At 38.8% G+C, this 17,385-nt stretch overlaps 1 protein-coding gene across 1 annotated transcript; it reads right to left on the bottom strand.

Annotated features, from left to right (window-relative positions):
• Positions 1-819: 819 nt before the first annotated feature.
• Positions 820-15,572, bottom strand: LOC310945557 (ubiquitin-conjugating enzyme E2 L3). The gene is made up of 4 exons (XM_083911688.1): positions 15,511-15,572; positions 6,902-6,997; positions 6,633-6,819; positions 820-2,424 (listed from the first exon to the last, which is right to left on the bottom strand). The coding sequence occupies exons 1-4, from the start codon at positions 15,535-15,537 to the stop codon at positions 2,270-2,272; spliced, it is 465 nt and encodes a 154-aa protein (XP_083767814.1). The 5' UTR covers positions 15,538-15,572; the 3' UTR covers positions 820-2,269.
• Positions 15,573-17,385: the final 1,813 nt, after the last annotated feature.

Raw genomic sequence — 17,385 nt, 5'->3', positions numbered from 1 at the left:
ATTAAAGGAACCGCACTGAGCAGGTTTAAGTCATATTTATCAGATAGATCTAAGTTTGTACATGTTAATGACAAATCCTCCAATCACACTAAAGTTAGTTACGGAGTCCCACAGGGTTCTGTCCTTGGACCGATTCTATTCACCTTATATATGCTTCCCTTAGGAAATATTATAAAGAAGCACTCCATAAACTTTCATTGTTAGGCTGATGATACACAATTATATTTGTCGATCAAACCAGAAGAAACCGATCAGTTAGATAAACTTCAAATGTGCATTAAGGAAATATAAAGCTGGATGACCTGCAATTTTCTGATGTTAAGCTCAGATAAAACTGAAGTTATTGTACTTGGCCCCAAAGGCCTCCGAAACTCAATTTCTAAAGATATTGTTACTCTGGATGATGTGTACTCAACGGGAGAATTATTGGGTCTCTGTAAAGTGGGTTTGCATGTTCCCCCCGTGTCTGCGTGGGTTTTCTCCGGGTTCTCCGGCTTCCTCCCACAGTCCAAAGACGTGCAGGTGTTAGATTCATTGATGACTCTAAATTGCCCGTAGGTGTGAATGTGAGTGTGAATGTTTGTCTCTCTGTTCGACTCTATGTGCCCTGTGATAGACTGGCGTCCTGTCCAGGTTGGATCCTGCCTCACGCCCGATGTCAGCAGTTGAAGATGGATGGATGAATGAATGGGACTGTAAATAAAATTGAATTACAGTAATTTCTAATTGATTTCTATCAAATATCTGTTTTCATTCCACTGCTCCAAAAAAAGCCATAGTACAGCCATACACGAGCAACATCCACTTGACTACCAGGCAGACAGTGAGGCCAAATGGTTAGCCATCTTTATTATGAAACAATATTGGGACCAGATCAAACAGCTGTTACATGGTGGTGTTTTTTTTTTTGCCACTGCAGTCCCTTTCCATGTCCTGACACATCCCCACAGACAGCCAGCCCTCTCCCAGCTGCCTTCTAGGTGCTTGTTTCTAGGACCGCCTCCAGGAGCTGAGCTTCATTCCAGCTGAGTGTATCCTTCTCCAGCTTCTCCTCCCCCCCTCCCCATCCCTGTGAGTTAGGTCCCTTTCAGCTGGGCAGCTGACAGTCCTTCTGCCACTGGAATATGTCTCAGTGTGGTAAAGGCTGTTTCTAATGTGATAGGTGGTTTTATTGGGGTGGCCAATAGTGGGGAAGAGGACATGCGTGGAATATTCAAATTAACCAAACAGGTTCTTCCCATGTTACTAATTTTAGATATCACGCCAATCAAAACTATTTCAAATAAAGAAATTCTTAATAAGGAAAATAAAATCACAATAGCCATTTGCTGAAAACTGGTTTAACAGCATGGTCTGAGAGTGCAACCAATTTGTGTTGCAAAAACCCATCAAATAGTCTTTAAGGGCCTGCTGATGATAACTGCATGTTTGGAGAGTGTGTTTCTTCTTTAACACTCAAGATTTTTCTGTAGCATTTTCATAACAAATCAATTCATGTATGGCCTTTCATTGTTTCTTCCTGCACAGTGGGTTACAAACTGTGGGGAAGGAGATGTGAGAGGGATTGTCCCGTAGAGTACAGTGCAAGTCTAGAAGCAGTGGAGGTGAGCGAGGAAACATATCAGTAGGCACCCACCTCCAGGTCCTACCTACAGCTTCTCATCTTTCTGTCACGTTTGTTTTTTTAGCTGAAAAGATTATTGATAATGGGGCAAAAGAAAAAAAGGAGAAACCAACCAGCTTTCCTGCTCTTTAAAAATAGAATACTTGAGAAAAATCATGTCTAGGTGAGCGCTACTGAACACAGGAGTTGTTTATATAGAGGAAAAAGCAAACAGAAAATTAACACATTACTCAGTATTTCCATCTAACTCTTCATCTGAACCTCATGTTCCCTTAGAATTTCTTTTTCCATTTTTCACATTAAGAAAAGAGTAGAAAGTTAGAAATGGTCTGGAGATTTATGGCCGAGGAGGAGGAGGAGCAGTAGTAAGAGGTGGGCGAGGAAGCTGTCTGATCCACAGAGAGTCCTGGATGGGGAGGGATGCTGAGGCTGCCGCTGCCTGGCTGAGGCTGGGCGGCTCCTGGACTGCAGGGAGGACGGGTGTGGGCCAGGGGGTGGGGGGTGGGGGTGCGAGGAAGGTGATGAGGTGCGTGGGAGAGGGGGAGCAGGGAGGTGAGAAGGAAGATGGATATTTGGTTGGGCAGGTGAGAAGTGGAGGAGAGGGGGAGAAAGAGACAGAGAGAGGGCTACACGCTTGTCAGGTGATCAGTCCATTGGCCGCTTTTCGCCGTGTTTCTTTGTAAACTCTTCAGCGTTCTTCAAGAATTTTTTACGGTCCTTTGAGTATTCTTCTGCTAGGTCTGCCCTAAGGGGATGCTCCGGCTGGGGGTCGTTCACCAGCGCGATGAGGGACTGAATTACTGCAAGACACAGACAGCAAAGGATCAAGTTAGAGATGAACCAGACTGTGGTCCCAGCTACGCAGCGCTGTGTGCTGGCACCAACACTGAAAAGGTTCAGTAGAGTTAATTAAGGGACCAAATCCAGTAAATCCTACGGGATTACAAATTACATTACTGACAACCATGTACCAATCAAATTTTACCCACTGCTATCAGCATGAAACTTCCCCAGTAGATTACTGACATCACAACAAACGTTTTCTGAAATGTTGGGTGTAAAAATGCATGTGAGGCATTATCTGATGATAACTTTTAGACACAAACACACAAGTGTAGTAAAATAAATGTGATTTTGGATGTTTTCTTTCCACTGGTCTGAAAAAAAGACATGTATAGAGCCACATAGCCCAAAATGTCAAAATTAAAGTGTAATTCTGGCCTAAAATCATCCCTTTTCGATACTTGCACACATCAAATAAGCCACAGAGACAAGATTTTTTCGTATAACAACTATTACCAGAGAAATGCCGGAGAGTCGCTAACAGCCGGACGTGGCTAACAGTGATTAGCTCAGGGCAGTACGGTGAAGGCATTCAAACGTCTTCTTTAACCACTAACACTGCTGAAAATAACAGCAAACCTCTGCAGCAGCATGAGAAGAGTCCCTACACAGAAAACAAAGCCCCAATGGGCTCCTTCCTTTGGGATTGACTTTGGTAATCCACTTGAATGGACTTTACTATGAGAGGAGCTGGTACAGGGGCCAGAAGGTAAGTCTTTAAAACACTCTTAATAAACTCTTGGCTTACTAACTACGTTGTTGGTGTTCGTTGTCTGTGGAGGGACTCGTGTGCTACTGCTGGTGTTATTTTGAGCAGTATTAGTGTTTAATAAAGCCATTTTAATGCCGTCACCATACTCAGAAGAAGAGCGGGTCGTCTTCTATTCGAGAGATCGGTGGTTCGATCCTCGGCTCCTTTGGCATGTCAAAGTGTCTGTGGGCAATATACTGAACCCCGAATTGCTCCCGATGCTGCACATGGGTGTGTAAATGTGGTGTGAATGGTTAGGTTAGATGGTATGTAGATCCTGTGCCATTTGTGTGAATGTCTGTGTGAATGAGTGAATGTGTGAAAGTGCCTTGAGTAGTCAGAAGACTAGAAATGCGCTATAGAAGTCCAAGTCCATTCACAATTTACCATTTATCATGCTACTGAAGAGGTTTGCTATTATTTGGAGCAGTATTAGTGGTTAAAAGAGGCGTTTTAATGCCTTCACCGTACTGCCCCGAGCTAATCGGTGTTAGCCACTCTACCGGATTTCTCTGTTAATAGTTCATACACAAAAAAAACTGTATCCTTGGCTTAAGAACATGAGATGATTTTTCGCCAGAATTACACTTCCTGGTAGTGTCTCTGTATTGTAATTTCATATTTTCATACAGACAAAGGGCGCACTCCCACTGTGCGTCCTTCCCGTGCCCCGTGCTTTAGGGTACTTGTCCCCCCCCTCCAGGCCCGTTTGTACTCACACTACCTGGGCCTCGGTGAATGCTTCTTGCTGCCTATACATAAACTGTGCTGAGTTCTTCTTTACCACTGGATAAGTGTCTACTCTACCACACCGTGTTGTTGTGCCGTCTGTACGACCACACGTCACATCCAGCTGAGAGCTGCATCCAATCAGCAACCAGGTAACTCTCAGGAGTTTGAGCGGCCGTTTTGTGGACCTGCTCTCTCGCAGCAAATTAGGGGCGTTTCAAAGAGACAACCCTGCCTCATTCTGGGTATTCGACCATAGTGGAAACGCACCTTATGTGACTTGAATGTGAAACTCAAGAGGAGGGCTCTCCTTAGATGATCAGGACCCACACACTAGTTAGTAAAGGAAAAGTAGTTGGCAGAGAAGCAGTGACGCTTTCACAAGAAAAAGTCAGAGAGTGAATATGATGAGGAGGAGCTCTAACGATGAGGCCATTCCACTACAGAGTGACTGTTGTGGCGCATCAGTTTGAGCCCGAGTACTGACCTGATGCAACAGGTTTTCTCCATTTCCCCTTTTGTCGTTAACTTCCTGTCACTATTGCCCAACTAACCTCCAGTCAAAAGTCTTGATTAGTTCACACAGACTACTATACAAGTCTCAAAGCTGGGAAGACAAGACCACATTTATGTGGAGTTCACATGACTTGGCAGCACCACATCCACGGCAGAGTTAGCTACAGCATTGACTAGATGACAACTAGCTCAACTAGTCTGAACACAAGTTGAGTTAGTTGTAAGCTAGTTGCAGCAGTATATTAGCTTTTTTAAATGCTTATGTTAATGCTTAAAGTGAAATTCCGGTGGAAAATCACCCCAGGGTCTTTTTAGGCAAATTAGGTCATCAAATAAGCCATCCAGACAATTCTTTTTTTTGTCTATGAACTATTAACGTAGAATTTCTGGAGAGTCGCTTCGGCTAACACGGATGAGCTCAGCCCGGTGAGTTGAATGCATTCAAAGGTCTTTTTTAACCACTAACACTGCTCAAAATAACACCAAACCTCTGCAGCAGCATGAGAAGAGTCCTGACACATTAACCAAAGCACCAACAACGTAGGACCCTGGGGTGATTTACACTGGAATTTCACTTCAACTTATCGGTACGATACTGTAGGTTATTATTAATAACTTCAATTATTAACATTTTTTGCAGTTGCTACAAACAATCACTAAACTTAAACTAAACCAGATTTTTGTTTTGTTGGTATGAATAAGAAGTAATTTTTTTTCAGCCAACTATGAAATGTATATATATTTTATTGATGACATAATTTGGAATAATTAGCTTGTTACACAATAACGTGAGGGCTGTGTAGATATTTTAAACTTCATTTAAAGAAATTCTCAGTCAACTCACACATGATTTTGTTGACTAATGAATTAGTTGATTTAATTGACACATCTGTAAAAGAACCAGCTTAAATCTTGGGTTTACCAGAGATGGGATCATGATAAGTGTTTTGGAAATAAGTGAATCAGTATGAAAAAATGTATTAAATATTAGTAATCAACTAATGAAATTTAAGGCAACTAAAACCAAACTACCAAATGACTCGACTAAGGAGGGGCAGCCCTGATAATAAACCCATGTCGTAGAAAATCTGGACTGTGTGTAATAGTGTAACTTTCCAAATAAAGTTTCCACAATAACTCTGTGTTTTGGTTGAAGAAATATTGTTTGAGCAAATGTTTTGAACAGTCACACTCAGCCAACTTCTAGAGGCTCCTAGATTGCACTTTAGCACATGTCTTAGCTCCCTAGAGGACACTTTAGCACACTTGTTGGCTCACTAGAGGGCACATTAGCACCCGTTTTGGCTCCTAGAGGGCACTTTAGCACATGTTTTGGCTCCTAGAGGGCACTTTAGCATGTGTTTTGGCTGCCAAGAGGTCACTTTAGCCTTGGTGCCTTGGTTATTTAAAAAAAACATGCTAGGAGAGCAGTGGTATAGCCACCTCTGATATTTTATCAAATTCTGAACTATAAAAAGAAAAGTATTTCAGAATAAATCAAAAATGAAAACATTATTCTCCGATTTTGATCTCCACTGTATATATATCTATGTTCCTTATAGAGAAAAAGAAAATATCAGTAAATTGATTTTTGGGTTGCTGGAAAAAAGAAATAATTCACATTGATATATATTTGAGCTCTAGATGTCTGTCTATATACACAACATCAAGCATTTTTACTTTATAACTTGAGAGATATTCCAGAGTATTTGTACCTTGAAATAGCTATATTTCTGAATACTTGTTAATTCTATCAATTGAAAGATTTACCAAAGTGAATGTCTCTCGAAGTGTATGATTAACTTTCTTTCATGGTCTAGTGTTAAAAAAGGTAAACAAAAATCAATCAAATCAATCAGATCCTGGATCGCAGTTGTACTTGTAGAATCGTAATACTTGAAAATTTCAATACATATCAAATCGGCACCTAAGTGCATAGTTCATAGTGTTGAACCAGGAGAAAAGCCTATCACCCCAACCTTATAAAGTCAGGTACTGAAACCGTTTTTTTTGGTACTGGCACTAAAACTTGTAGCATCTTGTAACACTTTCAACCAAAGCCCTTCTGTGTGTAGAAACATGGATGTCTAATAATGTCAGATTTAAGACAAGGTGATTATGTAGCTTCAGGTAACCTACAGAGAGCCCCTGTAACACAAACACACCCACCTTGGTCAGTTTTGGTGGCAGGCTTCCAGTTCTCTGCGCTGATCACGGGCAAGCACACCTGGCCCTTCTCATCGATGTTGGGGTGATAGATCTTTGTCTTGAATGTGATCTTGGGAGGCTTGAAAGGGTACTCGGTGGGGAAAATGATTTCGATTCTGAACGCTCCTTTGTCATAGGGAGGGTTGTCCTGGAAGTGAACAAAGGAGGTCAGTAACGGAAACTGTGAGCCCACAAATGGCAGCGCGGTCGAATGAGGAGTGGCTACTTACAGGAACAATGAGCCCTTGCCATGACAATAGGTTTGATTCCTCAACTTGAATGTTTCTGAAGTTTTTCATTCCAGACCTGCGAATCTCCTCAAGTTCCTGAGAGAACAAGTAAACATATTAGAGAAGTGAAAAATCTTCATGTTCATAAAAGTTGAACTAGTGTTTAACCCGGGATTTATACACTGAAGATCAAAATTAGAGACCAAAGGGTTAAAATTTGATTTATTCTGAAATACTATTAATCTTTATAGTTCAGAATTTGATAGAATATCAGCTGTGTCAATACCACTGCTGTACAAGCATGTTTTTCTAAATAACCATGGCACACTAACAAAAACCTTTATTTTGTGAAAAGAAAGTAACCATTATGTCAGAAGACCAGATCTAGATCTCTGGAAAATCTTTGTCAACAAAGTAATGTCTAAGAAACCCACTCCAGTTAGTGAACTGTGGCAGAGACAGAACTATGAACAATAAAAAATAACAATACCTCAGAATAAATCAAGTAATATTTCTTTGTTCTCTAACTTTGATCTCCAGTGTAGATTTAAAAAACATGCTCTGTCATGACCTGTACTTTGCTGGTTATGTGTTCTTCACAAACTGGCTGTAAAGTTCTTGATTAAATAAATGTGGCTTTTACAAATGGCTGTTTATGACAGCCTAAAGGTCTTTTCAAAACAAACGCAAATCTTTTTTGTGGATAAATCACCTTCAATTGAAATATTTGAGCCCATCCGTCTCTATAAGCATATTCCCACCGAAGCCAAACTTTTGCATTTTCCATTTTTTCCCCGCAGCTGATTTATGATCCAATAAGAACAAGCCAAGAAATAAAGTCAGGACTTTATTCTATTTAGACTCACGCGACTGATAGATTTTCTCAAGCATCAATGTCATAATTCAGTTCACACCTCACAACATTTGCCCTGTTTGACAAACAAAATTAAGATTACAAAGACAAAAGAACCAGTGTGGGAAAGTATAGTAGTTGAACTGGCGTGTGACAGTGAGTAGCCTACAAAAAAGGGATAACCATACCAGTAGTTTGTTATCAAGGTAACGTATAGAGAAGCCCTTATTTCCATGGGCATAGGTGATGTTATGCTGTGGACATTATTCCTCTCACAAATGACATGTAACCTAGTTGTTGTGAAAGGTATAGGCCAATATAAAACCTGCCATATAGGATAAACAATAGAGGTAAATCAATTAGGCAGGCAATTATTATTAATAATACAGCAGAGGAGGCATATGAGGTCACTGTATTTCCTTGAGAAATCCACTGAGCCCTGGGGTTTTTATAAGCTTAGAAATTAGAAGATGACCATTAAGCCTTGTTTTTAAGGTCACGTGACGCAGAACACACACATGATAAACACGTTCGGCCCCGCCCTGAATGATAAAATCCAGTACAATACAACTCAGCATTTAAACTTGTTACAATACATGCACGAGTGGAACAAAGTGTTAACATATTCTATATGTTCAATTCATATATTCTACATGTTCGTTTCATATATTCTATACGTTCGTTTCATATATTCTATACGTTCGTTTCATATATTCTACGTGTTCGTTTCATATATTCTATACGTTCGTTTCATATATTCTATACGTTCGTTTCATATATTCTATACGTTCGTTTCATTTATTCTACGTGTTCGTTTCATATATTCCACGTGTTCGTTTCATATATTCTACGTGTTCGTTTCATATATTCCACGCGTTCGTTTCATATATTCCACGCGTTCGTTTCATATGTTCTACGCGTTCGTTTCATATATTCTACGCGTTCGTTTTATATATTCTACGCGTTCGTTTTATATATTCTACGCGTTCGTTTTATATATTCTACGCGTTCGTTTTATATATTCTACGCGTTCGTTTTATATATTCTACGCGTTCGTTTTATATATTCTACGCGTTCGTTTTATATATTCTACGCGTTCGTTTTATATATTCTACGCGTTCGTTTTATATATTCTACGCGTTCGTTTTATATATTCTACGCGTTCGTTTTATATATTCTACGCGTTCGTTTCATATATTCTACGCGTTCGTTTCATATATTCTACGTGTTCGTTTCATATATTCTACGTGTTCGTTTCATATATTCTACGTGTTTGTTTCATATATTCTACGTGTTTGTTTCATATATTCCACGTGTTCGTTTCATATATTCTACATGTTTGTTTCATATATTCTATATGTTTGTTTCATATATTCTACATGTTCGTTTCAGTTTTTCAGTTTGTCCTTGATGTGAAAAGGCCTTTAATCCGTATAAAATAGTCTAAAGGTTAGGTCAACTATTAGATTAATCCCCAACTAGTATGATGATCGATTTTTAGGGAAATAAAGTTCAAATAAAATATTCTCTGGTTTTCTTTCCTTCTCTATGAAAGTAATCCGAATATTATGGAGTTGAGGACAAAACAAGACATTTGAGGAGTTCATCTTGAACTTTTGGAAACACTGATGGACATTTTTCACCATTTTGAAAACCAAACAACCAATGATAAAATCAATGAAAATAAATCAGCCATACTAAGGCTTTTGCTTCATCTGTTAAATAAGGTGACCACAAAGAAAAAAATACAATACCCAACCTTACACTTGACTTATCTAACTGTTGTAGTTCATTACTAACAGACATGGTCTCAAGTCTCTGAGGTGAAGTCCGAGTCAAGTCTCAAGTCTCTGAGGTGAAGTCCGAGTCAAGTCTCAAGTCTCTGAGGTCAAGTCCGAGTCAAGTCTCAAGTCTCTGAGGTGAAGTCCGAGTCAAGTCTCAAGTCTCTGAGGTGAAGTCCGAGTCAAGTCTCAAGTCTCTGAGGTGAAGTCTGAGTCAAGTCTCATATCTCTGAGGGGAAGTCCAAGTCAAGTCTCTGAGGTGAAGTCCGAGTCAAGTCTCAAGTCTCTGAGGTGAAGTCCGAGTCAAGTCTCATATCTCTGAGGGGAAGTCCAAGTCAAGTCTCAAGTCTCTGAGGTGAAGTCCGAGTCAAGTCTCAAGTCTCTGAGGTGAAGTCCGAGTCAAGTCTCAAGTCTCTGAGGTGTAGTCCGAGTCAAGTCTCAAGTCTCTGAGGTGAAGTCCGAGTCAAGTCTCAAGTCTCTGAGGGAAAGTCCAAGTCAAGTCTCAAGTCTCTGAGGGGAAGTCCGAGTCAAGTCTCAAGTCTCTGAGGGAAAGTCCAAGTCAAGTCTCAAGTCTCTGAGGTGAAGTCCGAGTCAAGTCTCTGAGGGGAAGTCCAAGTCAAGTCTCAAGTCTCTGAGGGGAAGTCCGAGTCAAGTCTAAAGTCTCTGAGGTCAAGTCCGAGTCAAGTCTCAAGTCTCTGAGGTGAAGTCCGAGTCAAGTCTCAAGTCTCTGAGGTGAAGTCCGAGTCAAGTCTCAAGTCTCTGAGGTGAAGTCCGAGTCAAGTCTCATATCTCTGAGGGGAAGTCCAAGTCAAGTCTCTGAGGTGAAGTCCGAGTCAAGTCTCAAGTCTCTGAGGTGAAGTCCGAGTCAAGTCTCAAGTCTCTGAGGTGAAGTCCGAGTCAAGTCTCATATCTCTGAGGGGAAGTCCAAGTCAAGTCTCAAGTCTCTGAGGTGAAGTCCGAGTCAAGTCTCAAGTCTCTGAGGTGTAGTCCGAGTCAAGTCTCAAGTCTCTGAGGTGAAGTCCGAGTCAAGTCTCAAGTCTCTGAGGTGAAGTCCAAGTCAAGTCTCAAGTCTCTGAGGGGAAGTCCAAGTCAAGTCTAAAGTCTCTGAGGTGAAGTCCGAGTCAAGTCTCTGAGGGGAAGTCCAAGTCAAGTCTCAAGTCTCTGAGGGGAAGTCCGAGTCAAGTCTAAAGTCTCTGAGGGGAAGTCCAATTCAAGTCTCTGAGGGGAAGTCCGAGTCAAGTCTAAAGTCTCTGAGGTGAAGTCCGAGTCAAGTCTAAAGTCTCTGAGGTGAAGTCCGAGTCAAGTCTCTGAGGGGAAGTCCAAGTCTAGTCTCAAGTCTCTGAGGTGAAGTCCGAGTCAGGTCTCAAGTCTCTGAGGTGAAGTCCGAGTCAAGTCTCAAGTCTCTGAGGGGAAGTCCGAGTCAAGTCTCAAGTCTCTGAGGGGAAGTCCGAGTCAAGTCTCAAGTCTCTGAGGGGACGTCCGAATCAAGTCTCAAGTCTCTGAGGGGAAGTCCGAGTCAAGTCTCAAGTCTCTGAGGGGAAGTCCGAGTCAAGTCTCAAGTATCTGAGGGGAAGTCCAAGACAAGTCTCAAGTCTCTGAGGGCAGCAGCAAGTCCTAACCAAGTCTCTTATGGTTTTAATAAATAATAACAGAGTTGGAGTGAAACCGTATTCTATAATTACACAAAGTCCCAACTAATGACAGTTTATAATGTAGTGTAAATAAACAAAGTTTACCTGAACTAATCACAGACACACCTGAAACTCCAGGTCCTGCTCTCATTGGAGGACTTGAAGACATTTGATAAGAACTTGGAGGCAGACACATCTGGCTGTAGATATTCTGACTGATATATTCAGGATTGTGCTGGATTTGTATGTATATTTGCTGTTTTACTTATTTGATATATTTTATTGTATTATAGTCATGTATTTTGATGTATATTTGCTGTTTTCACTTATTTGATATATTCTATTGTATTATAGCCATGTATTTTGATGTATATTTGCTGTTTCACTTGTTATTTGATATATTTTATTGTATTATAGTCATGTATTTTGATGTATATTTGCTGTTTCACTTATTTGATATATTTTATTGTATCAAAGTCATGTATTTTGATGTATATTTGCTGTTTTACTTGTGATTTGATATATTTTTATGTATTATAATCATGTATTTTGATGTACATTTTCTGTTTTCACTTATTTGATATATTTATTGTATTATAGTCATGTATTTTGATATATATTTGCTGTTTCACTTATTTGATATATTTTATTGTATTATAGTCATGTATTTTGATATATATTTGCTGTTTCACTTATTTGATATATTTTATTGTATTATAGTCATGTATTTTGATGTAGATTTTCTGTTTTCACTTATTTGATATATTTTATTGTATTATAGTCATGTATTTTGATATATATTTGCTGTTTCACTTATTTGATATATTTTATTGTATTATAGTCATGTATTTTGATGTAGATTTGCTGTTTTCACTTATTTGATATATTTTATTGTATTAGTGATGTATTTTGATATATATTTGCTGTTTCACTTGTTATTTGATATATTTATTGTATTATAGTCATGTATTTTGATGTATATTTGCTGTTTCACTTGTTATTTGATATATTTTATTGTATTAGTCATGTAGTTTGATATATATTTTCTGTTTCACTTATTTGATATATTTTATTGTATTATAGTCATGTATTTTGATGTATATTTGCTGTTTTACTTATTTGATATATTTTATTGTATTATAGTCATGTATTTTGATGTATATTTGCTGTTTTCACTTATTTGATATATTTTATTGTATTATAGTCATGTATTTTGATGTAGATTTGCTGTTTTCACTTATTTGATATATTTTATTGTATTAGTCATGCATTTTGATGTATATTTGCTGTTTCACTTATTTGATATATTTTATTGTATTATAATCATGTATTTTGATGTATATTTGCTGTTTCACTTGTTATTTGATATATTTTATTGTATTAGTCATGTAGTTTGATATATATTTTCTGTTTCACTTATTTGATATATTTTATTGTATTAGTCATGTATTTTGATGTATATTTGCTGTTTTACTTGTGATTTGATATATTTTTATGTATTATAATCATGTTTTTTGATGTACATTTGCTGTTTTCACTTATTTGATATATTTATTGTATTATAGTCATGTATTTTGATATATATTTGCTGTTTCACTTGTTATTTGATATATTTTATTGTATTATAGTCATGTATTTTGATGTAGATGTTCTGTTTTCACTTGTTATTTGATATATTTTATTGTATTATAGTCATGTATTTTGATGTAGATTTTCTGTTTTCACTTATTTGATATATTTTATTGTATTATAGTGATGTATTTTTATATATATTTGCTGTTTCACTTATTTGATATATTTTATTGTATTGTAGTCATGTATTTTGATGTATATTTGCGGTTTCACTTATTTGATATATTTTATTGTATTGTAGTCATAGTTATTTTGTATTGGCTGCTCATTCTGTTTGTCAGAAACATTGTCAGTCGTGCTGCTGCCTGCTTTGGCCAGGACACTCTTATGTCAGCGAGCTCTTCCTGCTAAATAAAGGTTAAATGAAAAAAATTCCTCTAGGGGGTCCACAACCCGCACAGTAGACAATGTTTCGAAGGGAACACCTGTTATCTTGGAATTAAAGGTGATTCTTTTAAAATATTATGTGAAACTAAAATATTTGTCATCCTACATCTACGGCCAAGCATCTTTCCCTGCAGGTGGCTAATCTTGGGTTTCTGTCAGTATGCTAACCATGATAACCCCCCCCCCCCCCAAAAAAAAAAATATCGGAGGAAAAAAGAGTTTGCGTGGAGAGATTAATTTGCTTTCACTGCAAATGGTGATGGTTTACCTGTATGCTTAATATGTGGTAAGAAATTAGTGAACAAGAAAATTAGAAGCAGGTTAGGAATAAAATGTTTTCTTTTTTGTCGTTCTATAATTTCAAAAATGCAAAAACTATTAAAAAAAAGTATATTTTTTTGTATATATCATAACTATAGATAGAAGGTTGCAGACCCCTGCTTCAGCCTATCAAATGCAGTGTAATGGTAAGCAAATAGGGCAGTAACGTAAACGTTATGTGGTCAAAATTAAACCTGTAACGTAAACTTGCTTTTAGCCAACATTAATAATTAACGTGTATTTCTCCCAGTTTAACACTGCAGATGAAGGCAGCACCGGCAGAAAACACTTTTCAAAAATATGGAATTTAATGAACGTGGATCTAAAAGTTAACCTCTCACAAAGCTAACGTTAGTAACAAGCTAACGTTGATACATTAGTTTATGCAGCTGAGCTTGACACAGACGTTGCATTCTGTGATTCTTTAGTTTCAGCTGTGCCTGAAGTTTTTAAAGCCAAACAATATGAGAAACGATAATGAGACTGCAGCAGCAGACCGAGGTGAAGTCAGTCTGAAGTTGGATGCTGGGACAGGCTGGGACTGGAGTGAATATGCTTTGAACATCACAGTTCAAACTAACTTCCCCCTGTCAGCAGCAGCAGGTTGATGGGCTCACCGGTGTTTATCTGTGCCATGTGAACGCTGGCGCACCAGATGCGTAAAGTTACGTATGGTGGGAGAGAATGACATTCTGCTTGTGATGTTAATGCTCCAAAAAGCACACAAGTGAAGAGATTGGGCACGAGTCCCAAATCTGGAGTCTGAGTCGTATCTCAAGTCTTTGCGGTTAGAGTCGAGTCTTGAGTCACACTTGTTTGTGAAACTCGAGTCCCCATCTTATATACGGAACATACAAGATCGGATGTTTTTTCTAGAGCTTGGTGGAAATGTTGGTATTGTTTATAGACATTCAGTGCTTTTTCTATTATTATGTATCATATTTTGAGTGCGCTAAACAACAGTGACAGACTGGGGAATATTATGTACTCATCCTCCCTATCTCAAAAAGACCCCGGGATCTTTAGGTATAGTGGGGAGAGGAAGGGGGAATTACACACCATATGTTCCTACATTCTGTTATACTTGTCTTAATTCCCATACAGCAACGGTACAATGTTATAGCCTGTGAGTCTGATCTTCAATCACTGTCTTCAGCTGATCCAAGTCTGACTGATTCTGTTGGAGTCTCATCTTTAGTGATCAATTTAGTTATTAGGTCTAAACAAAAGACCCATTTTGCTCCGTGAAACAAGGCTGTCAATTAAGGCAGTGCTTTAGTCCAGCCTCAGGGGGTTGCAGGCCGATTTCCTCATTCTGTCTGACAACTAGCTTTGTACGCGTAATGTTGTTGCGAGTGTCGTATGGTTCAAACTAGCACCGGTATAAAGTCTCGCTGACTTGTCTGGAAAACGAAACCGTCTGTTTCTTTTACCAAACAGCAATAAAACATGTAGCTGTGGATTTACCGTAAGTTCATCCCCACACATGTCCGATTTATGAACTCCCAAACACGGATAACAGTGTAGCCGACGCTCGCGGACTAGCTAACGTTAGCCAACTGAAACGCAGCTCTGAGGCTAACGTTAGCATGCTAGCTGATTAGCGCCTTATGTCGTGAAAATTCACACATTCACGGTCTTATATTAGCCACATTCGCACTCACTCACTCGGTCATACAACACACAGCTGCATGGAGCATATAGTTGGCTCGTAAACGACCCATGTTCCGTTGCCGTGTTTCGGAGGCTGACTACCGTCTCTCTGGCCTAACGTTAATGTGCCGGTGCTCTGCTGCCTAACGGTGATATCTGGTCATCTAACGTTAGGTGGCCAGTAGTGACCTCTCGGCTTTATTAAGCTTACAGCTAAAAGCAGGCACTACCTGTGTCCTCGAACAACACTCTATGTTAATAGTTTAGGCGAAGAACGAGTGGGCCCGTCACTCGCCATTGCGTCTTCACACATTACAAATTATATGAAAATAACGGGATCGGGAGATTTACCTTGGCCAGCCTCCTGCTCGCCGCCATCTTGAAACTACTGTGTGTTCCCAGAATACACAGCGCGGCGAATATCTGGGTCTGGTGGTCCTGTCCTGGGGCTGGGATCAGCATCAGCCCAGCAGCTTCACTGCATCTGTTAAATGGAAACTCAGGGAAATCCCGAATTTTCCATCACACAGGGCTCACAGAAAAGCCCCCAGCCAAGTTAACCCTTTTAATAACGGCAACTCTTTCTACTTCTCAGGCTTGTTTAGCCTAGGTGTGGTCTAAAGTAGATGACACAGCATATTCATATATTTTTAATCAGGATTTGACATATGCCAACACAAGTTAGTCTTTCTAACTTAGATAAAAGGCTCAAGGCTGTATCAAAATAAATCATTTACATCTAAGTTTAAAGGTCAATTTATTTAACCGAAATACATTTGATTGCATAAATACATTTTAATACATGCATTCAAATTGATGTTGATAAAGATAATTATTGCTCATGGTTACGTGGGCTAAATAATTATAAAGAAATGAAAATGCCTAACACATTTAGCATTTCATTGGAAGCTGATTAATGTGAGGGAAAGAGGAATATTTCAGATAGGCCTACATTTTATTGATAGGATGAAATTGAGTCATTAAACATTCTATAAATGAACACAGCTCATTTTCTTTTCTTTAAAAAAAAAATACAACAGGCTATACTGATGCAACTGCAAATTCATTTGATTCTCAACCATACAAACTATTCCTGCTGCCTATGTGTTAGAGGCTAACATTAGGCTGGCTGTTCTGCTACATAAAATCAAGGCTTTGTATCAACTTGTAAAGACATCACTTGTTGCTCTTTACATTACTTGCCATCATTTATGTGTGAAAAGGGGGAGATGTCTCTGTGCTCACCTTAAATCACATTTGAACCCATTGAAATAAAATCACAAGGAAGCCTTTTGTGGTCCAATATGCAACTTACACAGGTGAGATGACAAAACTTAAAACCACCAGCATGCACCTAGAGGACTTTGTCAGTAGGAAACATGTTGTTTCCATGACGATTAAATGCAACATATTTGCACGTTCATATATGCTGGGTAGAGTTTTAACAAGGTGATTTAACATAAAATATCTTTGTTTAAAATTGGTTTTGAAATAGATTTTGTAAATACATGATTTGTTTCCACCTTCTGACAGCTGTTGATGAAGGATATGTCCACAATATCACCATCATTTATAAATAACTGAACCCTCATAGATTAGGTCTATAGCCCTGGTTCTCAAACTGTGGTGCTTGTACCACTGGTGGTACTCAAGCTCTCTCTGATGGTACGCAAAGGAATCTCCAAAATAAAAAAAGGAAACATGAATTACTAAATAAATATAATACTATCAAAATACTACAACCTTTTGAAAGAAAATACTTAAACTTTTTAGGATCCGTGAAATGTATTTTAAAATAAGTTTAGCATTCCCTGTAATATTTTTATTTCAATATCAGCCTGCTACGTAGTACGGTCATGAGTTACGAGCTAAACTGTGACGGCAGGAGAGTAAAGCATAGGTAAAATGCTTGGTTTAAAAACACTGCAATCGTGGCTCCAAACAGGAACTATTGGGAAGAGAAGTGTATCTTGATGGTGGAAGGATTAAGGCCCATGTACCAGGAAAGGCAGCAAAACTGCGTGGGGTTATCACAGATGTGCCACTAGAAATGTCAATGGATGAAGTAAAGAAAGAGATCATGGATGGGAAAGTGACTGAAGCCAAGAGTGCAAACTAATAAAAGTGGAGTCAAACAGGATAGTTTTTCAGTGCTCCCTGTTTTTGATAAAACAATGCCCTCTGAAATGCACACTGGTTGGTTAAACTACAACATCAGGGAGTACA

This window comes from Echiichthys vipera, assembly GCF_963691815.1.
Source record: "Echiichthys vipera genome assembly, chromosome: 4".
Taxonomy (NCBI): Eukaryota; Metazoa; Chordata; class Actinopteri; order Perciformes; family Trachinidae; genus Echiichthys; species Echiichthys vipera.
This window is presented reverse-complemented; position numbering and strand designations above follow the sequence as displayed.

Excerpts from the sequence above, each read along its gene's own strand:
- LOC310945557 (XM_083911688.1), bottom strand. The coding sequence starts at position 15,537 with ATGGCGGCGAGCAGGAGGCTGGCCAAG. Across the intron at positions 6,998-15,510 it reads CGAGCAGGAGGCTGGCCAAG|GAACTTGAGGAGATTCGCAG; the intron begins GTAAATCTCCCG and ends TTGTTCTCTCAG. Across the intron at positions 2,425-6,632 it reads TGCCACCAAAACTGACCAAG|TAATTCAGTCCCTCATCGCG; the intron begins GTGGGTGTGTTT and ends TGTGTCTTGCAG.